A 21,200-nucleotide genomic window follows, 5' to 3' on the forward strand; every position below is an offset into this window, starting at 1 on the left:
GGGGCCAAAGGGATCTAGGTCCCTAGGAGTTGGCTCCTATGCTCTGGGAACCTTAATTCAAAGAACACTGCAACTCGCCTGCCCACATTTATTGTATGAATTGTCCATTGAGTGATGGGCTTTTGGAATGAAGATTTGTTAGCACACTGCCCATCTTTGGTTTCTAGCTTGAGGAGTTGCTCGGAAGTGGTGTCAAAACAGAACTTTGGGGTTCAGCTGTGCGCCCCACAAAACAAGGATGTGCGTCTGTGGTTGTTGGTTAGTACATACAACTACTTCTTTCTTTCTTTTTAAAAAAAGTTTTCTTAAAGTTTACCATCTCAGAAGGAGGAAACTGATGAACAGGAAACACGCAGAAATGCTGAAAGGGGGCCTGGGAACGAGTGATTGAGTGGGGCCGCCATGCGCTGTGCCCACGAGATCGAGATCTTTTGCTGCTGCCAAGAGATATTGGGAGGCCGGCTCAGCTGCTCCCGCTGCCGGGAAGCCCTCGGAGCGGGGCAGCACCTGCCCGCTTTCCTCGTAGCAACCTTGTTTGTGTCCGTCTCTTTATTTAGCTGAGGCCTCTTCCTGTTGGAGGTGCCAGGGCAGAGGTGCCCAGCGCTGCCACCTCTCTCCTCGGACAGAGGCACCCACGCGCACATCTCCCGGACTGGGCAGGGCGCAGCGCGCCAGGCGAGTGAGTCAGGCGCTCCCTAGTGTAGCTGTTGGCAGCGGCTGCATCCGCCGCCGCCGCCGCCGTCCCCACTTGACTTCTGGAGCTGGAGAGGTGGCGGCGAAGGCCAGCGAAAGGTTGCAGCTCTGCGATTCCTCGGCGCCGAGAAAAAACCCAAGCAGCAGACGCCGCGGAGGCGATCGGCGCGGTCGCCTTGTGGTTGGGCGAGAAAAGGAAGCTCTTTTTCGTCCTATAGTAGGACGCGCCGTCGAGTTTTGCTGCGCGCTCTGCTGAGCGAGCGAGCGCCCGGCGACTTCCTGAGCAGCCCGAGCCAAGGCGGCAAGCGGCGAGGAACCAGACGTCGCTAGACCTCCGGAAAGGAGCGAGCGGGCTCCCGGAGGTAAGCTGAGCTTGTCTTGAGACGGCGGTTGCCGCCACCACTACCGGCACTGCTGCGCTTTGGCTTTCGATACCTGTCTCTTTTCGGGTTTGTTTTCTTTTGATGTGCCTTAAGTAGACCTTGGAGCAATGCGAGCCGAAAAGGAAAGAGGTCCCAGGAGTTAAACAGCGTTCTTTGGAGGTTTGCAAGGAGATGTTGGCAGAAGGTTTTAGGAAACGTGGCTTTCAAAACGCGCCCTCCAACAAGCCCTGCTCTAGAGTTCGGGATCTGGGCAACCCTTTCCAAAATCTTTCCGGAGAGGGCCCTTGTGAAATTGCAGGAAAAGACCCTGGTGGCATATGCGGCTAGCAAGGGATAAATTAGTACAGTACATACTGTATTATGATGAGCAAGGAGAGGGGTGTGTGTGTGTGTGTGTGTGTGTGTGAGAGAGAGAGAGAGAGAGAGAGAGAGAGAGAGAGAGAGAGAGAGAGAGAGGCGTGGCCTTGGGGGTGCAGGGGGGCCGGCCGCACCGGGCGCAACATCTGGGGGTTAGGGTTAGGGGGCGCAAATTACTTGCCTTGCCCCGGGTGCTGACAACCCACCCTACGCCACTGGAGAGAGCCACAGAGAGAGTTCTATTTCTGCCAAGAAACAACTTAGGAAGGAAGCTATTCCAACAGGATATCGATGCTTCCTTTTCCTAAGTCAATTTCATGTGCAAGGGAGATGGTGATTATTCTGGGAAGGGTGGGCCGGAGAAATGCATCCGTGCAGAATGGATCCCATCAAAACAACTGCAGAGGAAGCGTTTAAGCCCAGATGCTATTCAACAGGTGTTCCCAAAAAGTTTCAGTGTGTCGCTGCAGAGAGTCGTCTGGCCCCCTTCTGGCTCCCAAGGGCAAGGAAGAGCTGTTTATTCTCTTGATCTGCCCTCTTATATTGCTGGTAAAGACTTTACAGGCTTCCTCGTGGGAGAGGCACAATCTGGAACAGAGGCGTGGGGAAGTTCGCAGATGCCTTTTGGGAACAAGCACTCCTCAAATACTTGCGCAAACCCTGTCTTGTGTTACAAGAAGGTTTTTCCCCCCTCTAAGCACATTTTGTTGGAATGTTGCCCTCTTGCAGCCATGCCCAGATTGGCAGCTGCTCGTCCTCCTGGCTCAGTGCTATTTATAATATATTATGGGCCTGTTTGCAAATGCACATCCATCACTTGATTGGGCAGCCCTTGATTCTTTGCAGGTGAATGTGTGAATAGAGTCCTTCCAACAGCCTGGTGTTGGAAGCGGTATAACAAAAATCTGTCTCTGGTACTTGATCTGTGACCGCTGATTCACATGTGCATATTTAAGGCACACCCACACAATCCTGGGAACTGTAGTTTGTTTAGGGTGCTAGCAATTGTAGCTCTGCGAGGGGTAAACTACAGTTTCTAGGGTTCTTTGGTAGGAAACCATGTGCATTAAATGTGCGTGATGTGGTTGTGATTATGGTTGGCTCCACAGCCTTCCACATGATCTAGAGCAGGGGTGAACGTACTTGTGGGCCAGCCAAAGTTGTTGAGCTTTGTTTTACAATCTTACCCCCAACTTGTTGAGGTTTTTAGGATTGAAGCTTTTAGGCTTGAAGTTGCTGAGCTTTTTTTTTAGGATTTTACCTCAGGACATATACTGCCACGGGGGCCAGATTAAATCGATTGGCGGGCCGAATTAGGCCCCCAAAACAGACTTTGGACATGCCTGATCTAGAGGAAGTGCAGTAATGCAAGATAAATGGAAGTATCCTAAAGCCCTTTCTGTTAGGATCTGATTCAGTGCATGAGAGCAGCCAGTGTCCACATGGATAATTTCAGTGCAGAAAGGGCTCTGGGAGATCAACACATGATATCTAGCAACTGCAGCTTCCTTACACAGGACAACGGGACTGAACGAGAGCTGTCTATAACATGCGGTGAGAGATGGAGTGTGTGCCTTGGCTCCTTTATCATATTTTTTCATGTGCTGTCTCACTTAGTTTCTGCTTTTTCGATGAACAAATCTGGCAACAAGTGTAGGAATTTCCCGCCCCCACCCCACCTCACCCCCAGGTTGTTTTTCTGAAACCACCGGTGGAAATGGGAGGGGAGATGCTAAAGTTTAACAGGCTGTTGCTTCCTGAGGGCCATTTTCTTTTTCCAAAAAGTAATTAAATATGACGTGCTGGAGGAACTCTCCAAAGAATCATTAACATCCAGGAACTGGTCTGCACATCCTCCTTCGGCTATAAGAAAGAGTCCTTGAAAAGCCTGTTTCGCAGACAGAGAGTTGGCCTTACATCTCTTTGAAAGTTCCACGAAGAAGGAAATTTCTTAAAACGCCAATGCTCCTAGTATTAGAACTTGCTGCTCCCTTGATGCCTCCTCACCCACCTGGCAATGGATCTGCTGCTTCCTGCCAGCTCCCAGTGGGACCTCTTTCATCTCTTATTTAAAGGTTCATAGGTTCCGGCTGTCAGTCAGCTGCAGATTGAGCAGCTTCAGGGCCCGATAGGCTGTTTACTGGTTCTGTTCAGATACTGCCTCACTCCCTGCCACCCCCCCACCCGCGCACCCCACCCTAGCTTCACAGCATGTCTTATGTCACTCTAGTTTGCCTGCTCAGCTCGAGAGAGCGAGGGAGGAACTGGCAGCAGACTGACACTAGCTTTTGGCAGTCCTACAATGAACCATTGTGCTTCAAATGTAGCATGTGGTCCTAAGGCAGGGCCCTGCATTGGGGAAAAGATTCCTGCATTGCAGGGGGTTGAACTAAATTACCCTTGTGGTCCCTTCCAACTATATGATTCTATAATCTATTATGGTGTCCTCCATATGCTTTGGACTGCAGCTCTCTCGCCATCCCTGACCAAACTGGCTGATGGGAGTTGTAGTCCACAACCCCTGGAGGAGGAGACCTAGGGCAGGGTTTCCCAGACTTGGACGCAGCACTGTCTTTAGCATATGTGCTGCAGGGGTGCAAAGATCCACCCAGCGCCCCCAAATTTAGCCCCCAAATTAACTTTTATTATGCTTATGTCACACCCCTTGCACCCCCAGGTAAAGATGGGCCTGCTGTTTTGGACTACAAGTCCCATCATCCCTGGCCACGGGTCCTGCTAGCTAGGGATGATGGGAGTTGTAGTCCAACAGTAGCTGGAGACCCAATTTTGGGGAACCCTGCCATAGGGAAGGGCCCTAGCTTAGGCGGAGAACATATGTCCCAGGTTCAGTTATTGGCAGCTCTAAGTTAAAAGGCTCTTGTTTGGCACACAAGAGAGAGATTTATCCAGGCAATATGACACTAGATGGAGCAATGGTCTGATTTGACATGGGGTAGATTTATTTGTTCCTAAATAGTTCCTGACTTATTTTTCAGTACTTAAAAAGGATATGAAGCATTTAAATGGTGCCTTTGGAGCCTTTCAAGTGCTTCACATATGTTACTTGAATAATCTTTAACAATAATGCTAGCAAAGTAGAGAGCCAGTGTGGTGTAGTGGTTAAGAGCAGTAGACTTGTAATCTGGTGAACCGGGTTCGTGTCTCTGCTCCTCCACATGTAGTTGCTGGGTGACCTTGGGCTAGTCACACTTCTCTGAAGCCTCTCAGCCCCACTCACCTCACAGAGTGTTTGCTGTGGGGGAGGAAGGGAAAGGAGAATGTTGGCCGCTTTGAGACTCCTTAGGGTAGTGATAAAGCGGGATATCAAATCCAAACTCTTCTTCTTCTCTTCTTTGTTGGCTCCTGGCATGGAAATTGGCTTTGGGCTACATGAAACAGATAGCATAAGCATGTATTTCTGCCTTGTCCTTATTAATGTCATCACAGGAAAGAGAAAGCACAAGGCAGAATTAGTAGTGTACTGATTTTGCTTCTTTTCCTACAGCCAGGAATTATGCTTTGTTCTGGTTTCCTAATAAATATTATGTCAGCCGTTATAACCTGTTCTGCCACTGGATTTTGAACCATATAAGGTTCACCTGCTCTGGTATTTTAGATTACTGTTACATGTACTATTGTTGCAGGGAACTGGGCCCTGGGAACAAGGGAAAATTACCTGAGAAACAAACTCCCTTACAGCCTGGAGGGTTTTAATGTTGCTAGTTGGGCAGCTTTCATTGTGATTAGAGTGAGCTTTTAGATAAAAGTATTTTTTTGTATCTAGTTACAGATGTACTTTGGAACTTTTGATCTTGTACAGCCAGAGTGTACCTTTTTAAAAGGTTGATTAAAGAACAACAACTCTCCTTTTGCCTCTTGTTTGTAACAGTTGTTGTGTTGGATATACTTTGATATTATAAAATATGTGTATGTCGCAACAGTGAAGCAGGGACTGGCGACACTTGTCTCCTGATGCATTTAGCATAGACTATCTGCAAGAGCTCATCCAATTGCAGAGTCCCTTAGCTGAGCATTGTAAACTCAGTTAAGTTTAACCCAAATTTCCTTTTAGAAATGCAGTCTTCAAAAATGAAATAAAAGCAACTCAATACATTACAATGGATGTGAGGAGCACTATTTCTGACATTAAACACCTCCTGTGCACATAAATATGTGCAGATCTAGTGTATGTGCACTGGGTAAGTTACCGTAGTTTTCCCAAATACATGTTCCCAGACATATTAATGTCTAAAGATACACAAAATCCACAGTAACACTTGTGGCACATTAGCAAATTCATTATCACACGATCGATTTAATCAGATGAAATGTCCTAGGTTACTGCTGTGTGTGTGCGTTACACATTTGGGGTTGTAAACAGTGAGGTCAGAGAGAAATGAACTGCATAAAGTACAGAGACAGCGATAATTACATAATTAACAGTGGTAATTCACAAAACACATGTTGATATCGCAGACATTAGGCCATTGGTAAGCCAATTAACATATGTAGTATAATAAAAATCCAATTCAATCAACAAGTGATAGCACTGACCCTCTTGATGATTTCACATTACAGTCTTTCTTTAAAGTTCCTTTGTTCAAGTACAGCCACATACAGACTGTCCTGAGAGTCTGAGGGGTCCCATCCCCCCCCCCCCCCCCGCTGATTGTTTGAATATTACCATTTGTCAGTTGCTTATGATGTTCACACATTGCAAGAGTGCTGCAGGAAACTCAGTGCTTAACGTATGTTTCTTTCAGCAACTGTAATGGGTAGAGCTGTTCTAAGATGGTGAGAAAAGAGCCGATCCCTTCCTGAGTTCAGAGATGGGAAACCTGTGGCTCTCCAGATGTTGTAGGAGCACACTTCCCATCATCCCTGACCATGGGCCATGCTGAATGAGGCTCAGCCACCCCTTAACATCATCCCTGCCACTGAAGTTCATTCTGGTTTGGCAATATAGCCATTCAACTATTGATTTATTTATTTTTTAAACCACTCTAACCATCACAGTAAGTGGTAACAAATATGAACTTGAAATGTTACTTTCATGAATTCCAAATTCACCAAAGAGCTCTATGGACAGTGAAGACTTGCATAACTGTCGCTGAGCAGAGCCATCTGAATGTATTGCCATAGAAATATGTGAAATGTTAAGGTGGCAGTTAGAATGTATTAAAAGAAGGGTAGTTTGGATGGTTCCTATTGGTCTTTAGGCAGTCTACAGAGAGAGTTCTGAAGTGGCCAAACAGAAGAACATTGCACTTCTGAAGAGCAATTGAAATGCACTGGCATAAATTGCAAAATTGTACCATTACCTGTTGCATATTCATCCACATAAAAATCAGCTAAGTTTTACAAATGGCCATTGAAATGCATTAGAAAGGAGCTGGAATCCGGCACCCTCATCCACAGGCCTCAGAATAAAGCTTTTTCAAGAGTTGCCATTCTGAATGATAGTGGGGGGGGGGGGGCTTGAGAATATCGCTGTATTCCTGTATTCCTGAGGAATTGCCTACAGGCTTTGCTGCCTGCTGCATCAACTGAATTCCCAAATGACCATCGAAATGCTGGGAGACTGCTTGGATCTTTCAAAATGGCCTGCAGGTTTTGCGACCCGCCATGCCCGCAAGCTGAGCTTCTGAATACACTGAAATGGCTGGGAGAGACTCAGCGACGCTTTGCATTGAATGTCAGGAACCCCAGCGGGTGTCACAGATGCACATAGGCAGCCCCACCCATGCCCAAGACTTTCCTGTCACTGTTTTGGTACTACTTAGAATACCTTATTCAAACAGATCGTACAACAAGCCTGTGAGGCAGGCTGCATAGTTGCCTATTAGAAATATCAGTAGCTCTCCAAGGAGTCACCTTCAGAATGAGAATAGGAACCCCACTGCCACCCAGTAAAGCATGGGTAGGCAAACTAAGGCCCAGGGTCCGGATCCAGCCCAATCGCCTTCTAAATCTGGCCCGCGGATGGTCTGAGAATCAGCGTGTTTTTAGATAAGTAGAATGTGTCCTTTTATTTAAAATGCAACTCTGGGTTATTTGTGGGGCCTGCCTGGTGTTTTTACATGAGTATACTGTGTGCTTTTATTTAAAATGCATCTCTGGGTTATTTGTGGGGCATAGGAATTTGTTCATTCCCCCCCCCAAAAAAAAATATAGTCTGGCCCCACACAAGGTCTGAGGGACAGTGGACCGGCCCCCTGCTGAAAAAGTTTGCTGACCCCTGCTAAACGGATGCCTACTTTCATTTCTCTCTCTCAGAATTAGTTTGAACGTCCAGAATTTTGTGCTATTCTGGTTCAGACATAGATAAAAATGCTTCACCATGGAGTGTGAAGCCTCATCTACTCATAGAATCATAGAATCATAGAGTTGGAAGAGACCACAAGGGCCATCGAGTCCAACCCCCTGCCAAGCAGGAAACACCATCAGAGCACTCCTGACATATGGTTGTCAAGCCTCTGCTTAAAGACCTCCAAAGAAGGAGACTCCACCACACTCCTTGGCAGCAAATTCCACTGTCGAACAGCTCTTACTGTCAGGAAGTTCTTCCTAATGTTTAGGTGGAATCTTCTTTCTTGTAGTTTGGATCCATTGCTCCATGTCCGCTTCTCTGGAGCAGCAGAAAACAACCTTTCTCCCTCCTCTATGTGACATCCTTTTATATATTTGAACATGGCTATCATATCACCCCTTAACCTCCTCTTCTCCAGGCTAAACATGCCCAGCTCCCTTAGCCGTTCCTCATAAGGCATCGTTTCCAGGCCTTTGACCATTTTGGTTGCCCTCCTCTGGACACGTTCCAGTTTGTCAGTGTCCTTCTTCAACTGTGGTGCCCAGAACTGGACACAGTACTCCAGGTGAGGTCTGGTCAGAGCAGAATACAGTGGCACTATTACTTCCCTTGATCTAGATGCTATACTCCTATTGATGCAGCCCAGAATTGCATTGGCTTTTTTAGCTGCCGCGTCACACTGTTGGCTCATGTCAAGTTTGTGGTCAACCAAGACTCCTAGATCCTTTTCACATGTACTGCTCTCAAGCCAGGTGTCACCCATCTTGTATTTGTGCCTCTCATTTTTTTTTGCCCAAGTGCAATACTTTACATTTCTCCCTGTTAAAATTCATCTTGTTTGTTTTGGCCCAGTTCTCTAATCTGTCAAGGTCGTTTTGAAATGTGATCCTGTCCTCTGGGGTGTTAGTCACCCCTCCCAGTTTGGGCCCAAGACAGAACCCTGTGGCACCCCACTAGTCACTCTTCTCCAGGATGAAGAGGAACCATTGATGAGCACTCTTTGGGTTCGGTCAGTCAGCCAGTTACAAATCCACTGAGTGGTAGCATAGTCAAGACCACATTTTACAAGCTTCTTTACAAGAATATCATGGGGCACCTTGTCAAATGCCTTGCTGAAATCAAGGTAGGCTACATCCACTGCGCTCCCTTCATCTACCAGGCTTGTAATTCTGTCAAAAAACGAGATCAGGTTAGTCTGACATGACTTATTTTTCAGAAATCCATGCTGACTATTGGTGATCACAGTATTCCTTTCTAGGTGCTCACAGACTGTTTGCTTAATGATCTGCTCCAGAATCTTCCCTGGTATTGATGTCAGACTGACTGGGTGATAATTATTTGGGTCCTCTCTTTCCCCCTTTTTGAAAATAGGGACAACATTTGCCCTCCTCCAGTCTGCCGGGACTTCGCCTGTTCTCCAGGAATTCTCAAAGATGACTGCCAGTGGTTCTGAGATCACATCTGCCAGTTCTTTTAATACTCTTGGATGCAGTTCATCTGGCCCTGGAGACTTGAATACATCTAAACTAGCCAAGTATTCTTGTACTATCTCCTTAGTTATTCTGGGCTGTGTTTCCTCTGCTGAATCATTTGCTCCAAATTCTTCAGGTCGGGCATTGTTTTCTTTATCGGAGAAGACTGAGGCAAAGAAGGCATTGAGGAGTTCAGCCCTTTCTGTGTCCCCTGTTTGCATTTCACCATCTTCTCCTCTGAGTGACCCCACTGTTTCTTTGTTCTTTCTTTTGCTACGAACATACCCATAAAAGCCTTTTTTGTTGCTTTTAACCTCTCTAGCAAGCCTGAGTTCATTCTGTGCTTTAGCTTTTCTGACTTTGTGTCTACACGTGCTGGCTATTTGTTTGAATTCCTCTTTGGTGGTTTCCCCCCTTTTCCATTTTTTGTACACATCCTTTTTTAATCTTAACTCAGTTAAAAGTTCTTTAGATAGCCACCCTGGCTTCTTTAGGCACCTTCCATGTTTCCGTCTCATTGGTATTGCCTGAAGTTGTGCTTTTACTATCTCCCTCTTAACAAACTCCCAGCCATCATGAACTCCCTTTCCTTTTAGTATTACTGTCCATGGGATCTCACCCAGCACTTCCCTAAGTTTTATGAAGTCGGCTTTCTTAAAGTCAAGAAATTGAGTCCTAGTATGCTTGGCTGCTCCTTTCCGCTGTATAGTAAACTTCAGAAGAGCATGATCACTCGCGCCTAATGATCCTTCCACTTCTACCCCACTAACCAGGTCATCAACATTGGTTAGGACCAGATCTAAAATTGCAGATCTACTCATTGCATGTGCAAACTGCAATAATAATGAGTGAACATAAGAAACATGAGAATGCCATGTCTTTTCTACATCTGTTTCTGGAGGCAGGATAACATAATTGAAGCCACACATTTGTACTTTCCTAGAACCTCATCTTTCAAATGCACATTACATTAACATACACAATCTAACTGAAAATGCACATTTCTGTACTGAATATTGGAACAAACCATGAGCCGCTCCCTCAGGGCAAAGGAAAATTTGCAAGTATACATCAGCACAGCAAAGGTTGCTAAAAGTTCCTGGCTGCATAGTGAAGGCCTACATAGTGCTGGTAATATAGTCATAGGAAGCCATTCTGTGGCCAGCCTGTCTTGGTTTCATGGATGATAGAGACCACATCCTCTTCTACACCAGGATTTATGGTTAGCTGACAAAGGCTAAGCTCCCACAATTATCTGTCAAAACAATTATCACTTTATTTGGGGGCAACTGTTGCAGAGTTTCCTACGCTGTCTTCATGCCTCTATAGCATAATGCATTCCGTTGGGCACTTGGAAGGACATGTATTTGCCTGGATTTATTCTGAAATTGTAATTCTGGCCTTCCTTGCAGGATTGTTGTGAAGCCTATTCAAACAACGTATGCTAAGGAGCATCAAAATGGTGGTGTGGAGAGTGGAGTTGTAGGCACCTTTGGGTTGGATATGTCTTTTGTGTGCATGGCGATGTTCCTGATGTTTCATATCAGTCACTGGCCAGCCTCCCATAACCACCTCAGTGCATTTCTACAGTCAGCCCCAATCCAGTTCATCGACAGTAAAACCTGCTAGCGATGTAGCAGGATCCAACCTTTCCACAATAGCATCTCTATGGTCTTTTAAGAAAACCAGTTGATTAGCACAGCAAGACAGCAAAGCCTTCAGACAGTTTAGCAGGGACAAAGGTATCTCAGTACAAAGATACAACAGTAACTTTCTGTCATTTGGAAGGGCAGGGGGCTTTATTATGAGGGCTGCAGCTCTAGGTACAAGCATGAAATCCAGAGCAAATGTTGTGCTAGCAGAAGCTGGTTGTACAACAGAAAGTATCAGGGCTACAGAGATCTGTTGAGCAACCAGTCATGAGAACCAGGCTGGATTCCTGTGCCTTTCCTTGCACAACCCATTCCACTAGCGTAGCTAGTACACTGCTAAGGGAGTTCAACTTAGCATTACATTGTCTTCCTCCCCATGTATGTGCATGCACAGATGCATAGACATATCCATCTAAAGGATATTTTTTATTGGAGGCAATCAGCTATTAATATGGCAATAGGTAAAGCAAATAGGGAATTGTTAAGTTTGCTTATTCATTAACACTTCCACCCATTCATAGGTGGATTATGCAACTACAGGCCCTTAGAGCTGTCTCCCCTAATTCCAAATTAAAACACAATAATCCAGAGATTTCTGATTTCCCAATCCCTCCTATTCATTTTTAAACGACAAACTTTACAGGACCAAGTTTCTTTTTCTCGGAATGTTTGGAAGATAGTTTGAACTTAGGTATCTCTCATTTCTTTTTGCCCTCCCATAATCTATTTCTGTGAAATATGCTGAGCTTTAGGGAAAGAGCTGGGAATCAGTTCCTGTTGCCTTATGCTTTCATGAGCACACATCTTATTTTTGTTTTGTTGAAGTTCTTTATTCTTCTACTGTATTATTATTAGGAATAAATATGCCTAACTTGGGGGTTTCTTTAACCATAGTGAAGCTCTGCATATTCCTCCACCCCTTTGTTTTGTAATGGATGTGTACTGTAGCAGATAGGCTTGTCACCCGATCCTTATTTCAAGGAATGGTCCCTTACTTAGGAGCCTTGTTTGTTTGTGAGATGCACCTTAACTGCAAAAAGCAACTTCAGCGACATGTTACAAAGACAGTATATTCCAATGAAGTTCTGTTCTGACCCACACAAGGGATCACTTTCCTACGGTCTCACACTGCGTTCCTTATCTTTGAACTCTTCAGGTGGCAACGTTCAGGTGCAGACCATGGCAAATAGAAATGTCTGCTTTTCAGTGGGCTGTTCTTCCTTTAAAAGAATTGTGCGAGAGCTAATTGTGGCTGAAATTGTCAGCTAGCTGTGTGCTATGCTGATGTATTCATGCCACTAAAATGGCTTCTCTGTGCCTCCTGAAAAGAATGACTTGAGCCCTTTTCTTCTTACTGTGACAGTGGTGCATCACAGATGTTTGTCTCGAAAAAGCAGGTCAATTGTAGTAAGTGGTGTAATGGGCAGGGCTGGATTAAGATGTGCTGAGGCCATAAGCAAAGTGGAGTTTAAGAAACCCCACAGCATTACCCCAAAATATGTATTATTATAAGCGGAAGAACAATGAAAACATAAATAAGAAGCTTTATACAGTAGTACCTTGGGCTACATACGCTTCGGGTTACAGACTCCGCTAACCCAGAAATAGTACCTCGGGTTAAGAACTTTGCTTCAGGATGAGAACAGAAATCGTGCTCTGGCAACGCAGCAGCAGTGGGAGGCCCCATTAGCTAAAGTGGTGCTTCAGGTTAAGAGTACATAACCAGAGGTACCACTGTATTTGCATATATTCCCATATGTAGGCGAGCATACAACTGACAATCTCATATAAAAATATATATTTTGCAATAAGACAACTTGTATATGAAATACCTTTACATTAAAATACATTGTGATTTCTTACTTAGCGTATATAAAAACTATATTGTAGTTCATGCTGCACAGATTTATAAACAAAGGGCAACAAATAATTGCGTGGCCATTAAGTACATTTTTGTCATACCGGAATGATAAAATCTGCTTTAGAGTCTACATCCCATTTCATTTATTTTTGATCAGTTATGTAAAACTTTAAATTGGTGTATTTAGAGCCCCGCCCGCCACGATCTGAGGCCCTAAACTGTAGTTTACTTAACTTGTGTATAAATCTGGCACTGGGGTTGAAGAAACTGATTATTGTTGGACTGCTGTTCCCATCAGCTCTAGCCAACCAAATGGTTGGGGAAGCTGGGTGTTTGCAGTCCAACATCTAGAGGCCCACAGGGACTTCTATAACATTCTTCATTATCAGAGGTATATATATGTGTGTGTGTGTGTGTGTGTGTAAAGGTAAAGGGACGCCTGACCATTAGGTCCAGTCGTGACTGACTCTGGGGTTGCGGCGCTCATCTCGCTTTGTTGGCCAAGGGAGCCGGCATACAGCTTCTGGGTCATGTGGCCAGCAGGACTAAGCCGCTTCTGGCGAACCAGAGCAGTGCACGGAAACGCCGTTTACCTTCCTGCCGGAGCGGTACCTATTTATCTACTTGCACTTTGACGTGCTTTCGAACTGCTAGGTTGGCAGGAGCAGGGACTGAGCAACGGGAGCTCACGCCGTCATGGAGATTTGAACCGCCGACCTTCTGATCGGCAAGCCCTAGGCTCTGTGGTTTAACCCATAGCGCTACCCATGTCCCCCCCCCACACAGAATAGGGCCCAATATGGCTTCCCTCACAACACATATAGTTCCCAGGGAATGCTGGGAAATGCTCTCCTCATTGCTTCATTGCTTGCTCTTTGACAGCACTATTCAGGCCTGATGGAGAATATGAAAAATCTGAGGCAGGTTAGCGTGACTCTTTGTTGTGACAGCATGGGAGTCTTGTGGGTTGGGGTTCTTGTAAGCTCAGCCGTCACTGAAGGGAAGGTGTGAAGAGGAAGCTAGGCTGTCTGTAATCACTTCTGCCTGAACGGGGTCTTAAAAATAGAATGGCGGAAATGGTAAAGTGGCATAGGCCCCTTGGGGCTGCTTCTATGAATGACTGTGTCACTCTACAGTAATGACTGATGCTGACCATCTCTGATGGGAGAGAAAGCTTCAGGCTAGTAGGTGTTGACGGTATAAATAGGGGGGAACTGCTTTGAACATACATCAATGGTCAAAAGTGATCAGCCAATTCTGCAAACGGGTTTTATTTTTCAAACCTATTCAGTATTATGCATAAGTAGTCCAGTAATAATTTTAATGAACTGAATTCTTAAATGGAATTGGATAATTGAATGGAAAATGGGAATGGGCAGTCTGTGGCTTAGAGGGACATGAAATGATTAACATGGAAAAAGTCCCAGGTTCAATCCCTTGTGTGGAAATACCCCTGTCTGAAACCGTGGCGGGCCACTTCCAGTCAGTATTGACCGTACTGGGCTTGATGGATCCATGGGCTGTCTGAAAAAATTCCAAAAGAATACTATTCTCTATTGGTTCAGAAATTCCAAATTAACAACAACTTGGCGTTGCTTGTATAATTGCAGGTGGGGTTAAAGGGTTTAATTATCTGGTGAAGCACTTCAAAGAGCTGTTTTTCTAAATCTGGATAAGAAAAGTTTGGGTTTGTGAGTGAGTTGTGATGCAACTTTATCTCCTGGTGGGCAGCTTTTTGGTGGCGTGTTACCCCAACAGCCTATCTATGTCTTCATCCATCTGATGAAGATCCCATCTAATGTCATCATATGTCACAATAAATCCGTTAGTCTTTAAGTTGACCCTAGACACTCTGTTGTTTTTGCTGCAACAGATTAATATGAGTGACCCCTCTAGAACAAGAGTAGCCAAAGTGGTGAAACCTCCAAATGTTGTTGGACTCCAGTTCCCATCAGCTCCAGACAGAGTGGCCAATAGTCAGGAATGATGGATGTGGGCTGTTGTCTATCATCATCTGGAGAGCATCACACTGACTATCCCCATGCTCTAAAAGTTGTTACTCCTATGCCTGTTCCTAAAGTGAGTCATTCCTATATTAACTTGGATGCAAGAGGGGGCAGGGGCTAGCATAACAACTACTGGTGTGACTCTACTCATGTTTCAAAGGCTGCAAAGATTACACTTCTGGTTCTGCTACTGAGGAGGAGAAACTAATGTCGTGTCTCTGGTTTTGCTCCTCAGGTTCCCTTTGAAGTGAGTCCTGGAGCACAACTGCTGAAATCTCTGCAGGGCAGCCTAGCCTCAGAGAAGGTGAGCATCATTTACTGCAGGGATAGAGAAAACTTCAGGCTTTTTGGAGCTAGTCTGTTGTTGTTTTTTTACTAAAATCCCACAACGTACTAACTTGAGTCAGGAGCAAAGGACAGAAAAATTAGAATTTAAAAAAGCAGGGTGCGTCTGAGCACATTCTAGTTAGTTAGCTAGTTCCAGGACCAAAATGAGCTCACAGTTCTTTTGTGGGGGGAAAAGCCCACTCTGGTTTACTCAACCTTTCATAATTTCAGCAATCTTAATTTAAGAGGGCAAAGAAGGCACCTTTTTGCTGCTGCCATTGTTAAATAATTGGGAGTCAGAAATCTTTGCCAATTTACTGCAAATGACCAGACACCCCAGTCAACTGTCTGCCCACCTCAATATAGTGCGGTGCAATGACCAAGCAATAAAGGCATTTTACTATCTCGGCTTTGCACTAAACAGCATGGGCCAGTGGTCCTGGGATATCACCAAGAATCTTGGCAGAATATACAGGGGAGCTGGAACACAGAGGAAACGGAAGGCAGGTGAATCAAATAACAGTGGGCCAGCCCACCTGAGCTAGATGCCTATGGCTGCTGCTGAAGAATGTGTTATAATTGGCAGAGAGTACAATCAGAGAAAAGAGTTTCCTTTCAAGCCTTAGGAAATCACTTTGAAGAGAATAATGTTATCAGGGCAACTGTAAATACTAACAGAACTGTCCTTGTTTATCTGCAGCAAGTGAAACAAACGTGGTCATAGGCGATGGGGAACTATGGACAAAGAGGAGCCCACACATTCCTTTTTCTGATTTTCTTTCTCTCGCTCTCTCTCAAATATTTGCAGGTATTGGCTGGTACTGGTGAGGCAGGTAAAGCAAGTTTGTCTTGGGCGTGTTCCCACTTGACGGAGATTGGCAGCTTCCAAAGAAATCCGACAGCATCCCAGCAGGAGAGCCTGGGTGTGGTTGTAGAGATTGCTGTCTTGCCGCTGCCTGATGCCAAGGACATTGTAGTATTCTGGGTAAGTGGACCTTTCTTTATTTCTAGCAGAGTTATTGACATTCTGGCCAAGCCCTTGTCCTGGGCATATTTCCTGATGCTAATCATCTAGAAATTGATTTCCTATGTTGCCTTGGTGGGGGGGGGAGGTGAAGATGAGATATAAATGCTACAAATATGTTGATCTGAGGATATATCTCCTTCTGGAAAGAGTCTGGCCAACTTCCTTAACAACCACACATGCCCTTCATCCAGCATGCACAATACCAGTAATTTATGGCAGCGATTTCTCCAAGTTCTATGCCAGTACTGGGGAACCTGTGACATGCCAGATGTTGTTGACTACAACTCCCATCAGCCCCAGCTAGGATAGGTAATGGTCAGAGCTTATGGGAGTTGTAGTCAAACAAAAAATCTTGAGGGCCACAGCTTACCCACCTATTCTCTGTGCCATTGTGAATTATAACACTCATCTTCTAGATCCCTTTTCCTGAGAACACCATCCAGTGGTGCATGCTATAATGTAGCTTGTTGCTTCTTGAACAAGAGGTGCACACTGAATGTTGGAACTACAGTGTGAAAACCACACTGTCTCCTTCCCTCTGTTTTCATGGAGCCTGGTGCACCTTACACCAACAAATTTTGGGGTAAAATAAGCTTAGTGTGAAATAAGTGGGCCGTAATCCACAAAAGTGGATACAATAGCAAAACGCATTAAGGTGCCATAAGTCTCTTTTTTGTTTTTGCCGCAACACACCTACACGGCTACTTATCATTTCAGTGTCAGTTCCCTGGTATTAAACATGGAATTCAAGCACTCTCAACTGCCATCTTGTTTTTTTTTGTTTTTTTTTGTTTTTTTTTTTGCAGAAGTGCTAGAGGATACTAGGTCATGCTCAGTGAAACTGGACCCTCTGGCCACCCAGTTCTCCCAGAAGTGCTGGAAAAGATAACTTCACGACCACCTGCTGCGACATCCGCCCAACCATGGATAACCCAGGTTACTGTTGTTATTGTTATGATCATTAGTCTCATCTTCACAGAAGCATCTCAAAGTGCCGTATCGGCTTCTGCTTGCTCTTTGAACATGAGGTGTTTAGGTGAGAAAAGTTGAGTGTCTCTAGTTCCCCCACTGCACAGTTGAGAGAAAGAAAGAAATAAAATTCGGAGGGGCAGCTGTGTTAGTCTGATGCAGCAAACACACAAAAAGAGGCTCTTGACTGCTTCAAGTTGCACAGATTTATTGTAGCATAAGCCCATTTCATCAGATGGAATGTTAGACCTAGTGGGAACTTCAGCAACTCATGGGTAAAGCAAGCTGTATTATTTATTATTCCAACAGGCAGACATAGACCTGATTAGCTTGTGCTACCCTACTAGTGCCAGGATCCCACCTTCAGTAGGAATATAACAACAATTACATTCCCCCCCCTTCATCAGTTGTGTGTAAGCATTTACTGAGAGGTAACGGATGGGAATTATATATTATGGGAGCAAGTTTTTCACTGGTAATAACCAAAGGCAATGCCTATCTACACTCTCTTGTTTGGGAGAGTTAACATCAAAGCTGTTATAACATCCGTGATAACTGATTGTATACAAGGAGGCAGGGGTGCGTGCACCTTTTGATCCATGAAAAGCTCATCCATTATCTGCTGGCCATTATTCCTGTGCTACTCTATCATGTATTTGCTCAAAAAGGAGCTTGCAGTGTTGATTGCAAACCACTTTCATTACCCGTTTGTTGGTAAGGATTTGGTTTGTTAAGTACAAATACTGTAACAAGAAGACGCTGAGTTATCTTGTTCCTCACACCCTGTTTCTCTCCTTTGTCAAGAGGTTGAGTCCGACTTCCTCCGAAGTGTGCATGCCCTCCTTCGTGAACTTGATGGCCACCACCCAGCCTTCCAGAGCGAGAGAGGTAAGAGCCAGTGACCTGTGTGCCCCAGCTCATCACTGAGCACTGAAGAGTTTCATAGTGTGTCTGAGAACGCCTCTCCCACGGCTAGTGAGAGCAAAAGAAAATGACTTTTTAGGTTTGGCAAGCTGTGTTGGCATTTCCTGGGTTTTCTGGTCTTGTTGAGATACCTACCCATATGGATGCATATGACTGGGTGTGGGTACCTGGTTGATTCCAGACAAAATAAAGTCACCAGTAAAACTCTCCCTTACTGGCAACAATTGTAGAGAGAAGGAGCCATAGCTTGGTGATAAAGAATATGTTTTCCAAGTACAAACTGCTGTAACCTGCCCTGGGACCTTAGGGCAAGTAAGAAATCAAATGAATGACCTAATAAATAATTAAATAAAACAATATGTGGAAACCTTGAGGGAAGAGCTGCTTTTGTTTATGGTTCAGTCCTGTCCACTCCTCTTCTTCTATAAGTGCAACTCACTTTCCTTCTTTGCAATATTCTGCTCTTGTCTCTTTCTAATTCCTGACCCAGTGAAACATTGATAGCTGTTTTAACTTTGGTTCTCTTCCCACCTTCTTCCAGGGATGCTGAGATGGACTTTGCACAAGAAGATTGACAGGAATCCCAGCAATGGAGCCCTCTTGATCAAAATTCTGGTGAAAGAACTGGAAAGGGTGAGAATTTCCACAGAAGGAAACAAAGGGCTGGGAGTTGTCTCCACAGTCCACATGTAGCCTTTCTCATGAATATGAATCTATGGTTTATTGCTGTGGGGGAAAAATGTGATTTAATTAATATGCTGCTCTTCAAATTGAAGGGTTTCAGACACTTCCAAATATTAGATGCTCTATCAAGGCTCATTGGCTCAGTCATAAATTCAGGGTAGCCGGAGCCTGGAACAAAACAGTTTCCTCTCCTACATCTTGTCCTGATTCTATGTCACCCATCATCTTCTCAAGGGAGCGGGAACCAAGACCAGAGCTGCTTGCCATATCTGTCCAGCACTGAATATGCCACTGTGTTGCTGGTTCTCCAATACATAGGATCAAAACTCTAATGCAGTTGCAGGCTGAGTTGCATTCTGCTTAATATATATATATATACCATGCAGCCTGCTTCTGACATCATTCACAATCTCTGTAGTGTTTGTAGGGAACAAGCTGCCCCGGTGTTCCTTATTGTTTATCCTGCACCTTCCTGCCATTTCTGGTCCTTCTTATTCTCTCATCAGAGGCCATTCTTCCTGCAGAAAAACTGATCTTTAGGTTGGCTGGAGATAGTATACTTACAGAGCATTGGGAAATCCATGATGTGTATGCTCATTCTACTATTTTTTTCCCCTAAGCAGATGTTGCAGGATTTTGTAGTGTTCTAAAAACCTGCAAAATGCACGTGACCAAAGATGTCACAGCTGCTTCGAGCTTTCCACCTAGGCTTTATATTCATAGATCTCCCCCCCCCTCTCTCTCCCCCCCTCAAATCTCTCCTAAGCATGTCAAGGGTAAGTCTTTAACTGAACGCACAGTCCAGCTGAGGTCTGGCTGGTACCATGGCAATGTTCCACCTAGAGTTGTCTCTGCTATCAAGTGCTCTGTTGTTCTAGCTGCCAGCCCTCCTCCCTCATGTGGTTTTGTGACAGCAGAGGATCCAAAATCAGCCTCACATTCTTGGAAAATCTTCAGTGTAACCGTTTGCTTTCTCTAGGCAGAAAGATGCAACTATCGGCAGTACATCATCCCTTTGCTTCACACGCTGATGTACACATTGATAAAGGTGAGAACTATAAATTCATGTGGTTGTGATAGCACAGGAATTCCATGCTGGGAGTTGATGTGAGGTGTCAGCCTGCACTATGGCCAACAGCTCTTAGGTTTCCATGGATACCACTCGAGATTCTATTTTGAATTCTAGGAATGTGTGAAATGTGCAAGAGAGGGTGCCTCTAAGCATGTGCAGCATGTTTTTTCCTCCTTGCTGGGAAGACACCGCCACTTTGATACTTCTGGGGCTTAGGAGCAGAGTGTTTAAGCTAAAATGGTCTGACTTCTAGTTGGATTTGAGCCCTAGCACCTCTCCCCTGTAGGAATGGGTAAGCACTGGATATTGTCAGAGTGTCAGACAACAGTGTGAAATGCATTAATGGATGGCCACGTTTTCTTGTGCTGCTCCAGTTTAAAAAGAACTGACTCATTAAAATCAATGGTAAGAGGGGGAGAACGCGACTCAACAACATCTCTATGGTGGAATGCAGGTGATTAATGGTCCGTTTATAACCAGAGGTTCTCCAACTTTACCATATGTCTGCATGCATAAAAGATGCATAATTCATGTATTAATCTCTTGTGAAGCACATACATTAGCAGTGATGCTGTCCTTGCTTGCAGACACCTTGGGAGAATTACATTTGCTCCCTGTGGAAAGATGGTGAAATACCAGCATAAAATGCAGCATAGTGAAAATTCTGGAGCGGAAAACACCCACAGTTTTATTGAAAATGGAAGTCTGCAATAAGGAAATAGTGATAGTGAAAGACATTTTTATTTGAAGAAATGTTTAGTAGCTGTGGGCGTCTCAGGATAGCTTCATTTTCATACCCTGGAGAGTAAAACGACAGGGAAACATATGGTTATCTTAGACTCAGACACTGCTTTCTCCCCCCCCCCCACCCCGCCTCCTTGTAATCATTCAAGATTCCCTGAGGTCACCAAATAAAGCAAAAAAAGTAACAGAAGCATTTATCCTTGTACAGCTACTCTGCAAAAGGAAACATATGGATCTTGATGAACCATCTTCTCAGTATAGTTGGAGTGCTCAGTCCAGATTCCACCAAACAGCAGATGCGAATAGGCCTTATTCCAAGGGGAATTACTCCACTGATACCAGGGGTAAATTGGGCTGGTGATTGTCGGCCAATGCTACAGGGTACTTCTCATATTTAAATAATTTCTACACCGAAGTTTGTTCTCCCATTGCTGCTCCAGGCACCTTGCATCCCTGATGATTTGTATGAGAGAGTATATGATTTCTGCAAGAAGTTACTCACTCTGCCCAAACCGTACTGCACCATTGGCCTGGATTATGCTCGGCAGCTAAAACTGGAACGGACAATACCAGGTGTGCAATATTCCACACTCTTTTTGCTTTCTTTTGGTTTGTTTCTTGGACCTGAGGACCATTGGGGAGGTGGGGGGGGATTGGTAAAGCAGAAGAGCACTCATAATTAGGATGGCAGGATGTGTTCATCCCTCTGTCAGTTGGGA

The 21,200-nt window shown here is 44.8% G+C and overlaps 1 protein-coding gene and 1 long non-coding RNA gene across 2 annotated transcripts in view; one reads left to right on the forward strand and one right to left on the reverse strand.

The window, feature by feature from the left end:
- Positions 1–370: 370 nt before the first annotated feature.
- PIK3R6 (phosphoinositide-3-kinase regulatory subunit 6) overlaps positions 371–21,200 on the forward strand; it is a 38,004-nt gene continuing 17,174 nt past the window's right edge. Inside the window, exons 1-8 of the mRNA XM_079966023.1 lie at positions 371–1,055; positions 14,970–15,038; positions 15,870–16,046; positions 16,895–17,024; positions 17,862–17,945; positions 18,523–18,614; positions 19,645–19,713; positions 20,922–21,054. Coding sequence (XP_079822149.1) covers positions 17,012–17,024; positions 17,862–17,945; positions 18,523–18,614; positions 19,645–19,713; positions 20,922–21,054 — 391 coding nt within the window. The 5' untranslated portion in view covers positions 371–1,055; positions 14,970–15,038; positions 15,870–16,046; positions 16,895–17,011. The remainder of the gene's footprint in view (positions 1,056–14,969; positions 15,039–15,869; positions 16,047–16,894; positions 17,025–17,861; positions 17,946–18,522; positions 18,615–19,644; positions 19,714–20,921; positions 21,055–21,200) is intronic.
- LOC307210420 lies at positions 17,246–19,733 on the reverse strand. The gene is made up of 3 exons (XR_013835981.1): positions 19,604–19,733; positions 19,230–19,319; positions 17,246–18,707 (listed from the first exon to the last, which is right to left on the reverse strand). It is a non-coding gene; the product is annotated as an uncharacterized lncRNA (long non-coding RNA).

The sequence above is a fragment of the Podarcis cretensis genome (assembly GCF_951804945.1).
Source record: "Podarcis cretensis genome assembly, chromosome: 2".
NCBI classification, from domain to species: Eukaryota; Metazoa; Chordata; class Lepidosauria; order Squamata; family Lacertidae; genus Podarcis; species Podarcis cretensis.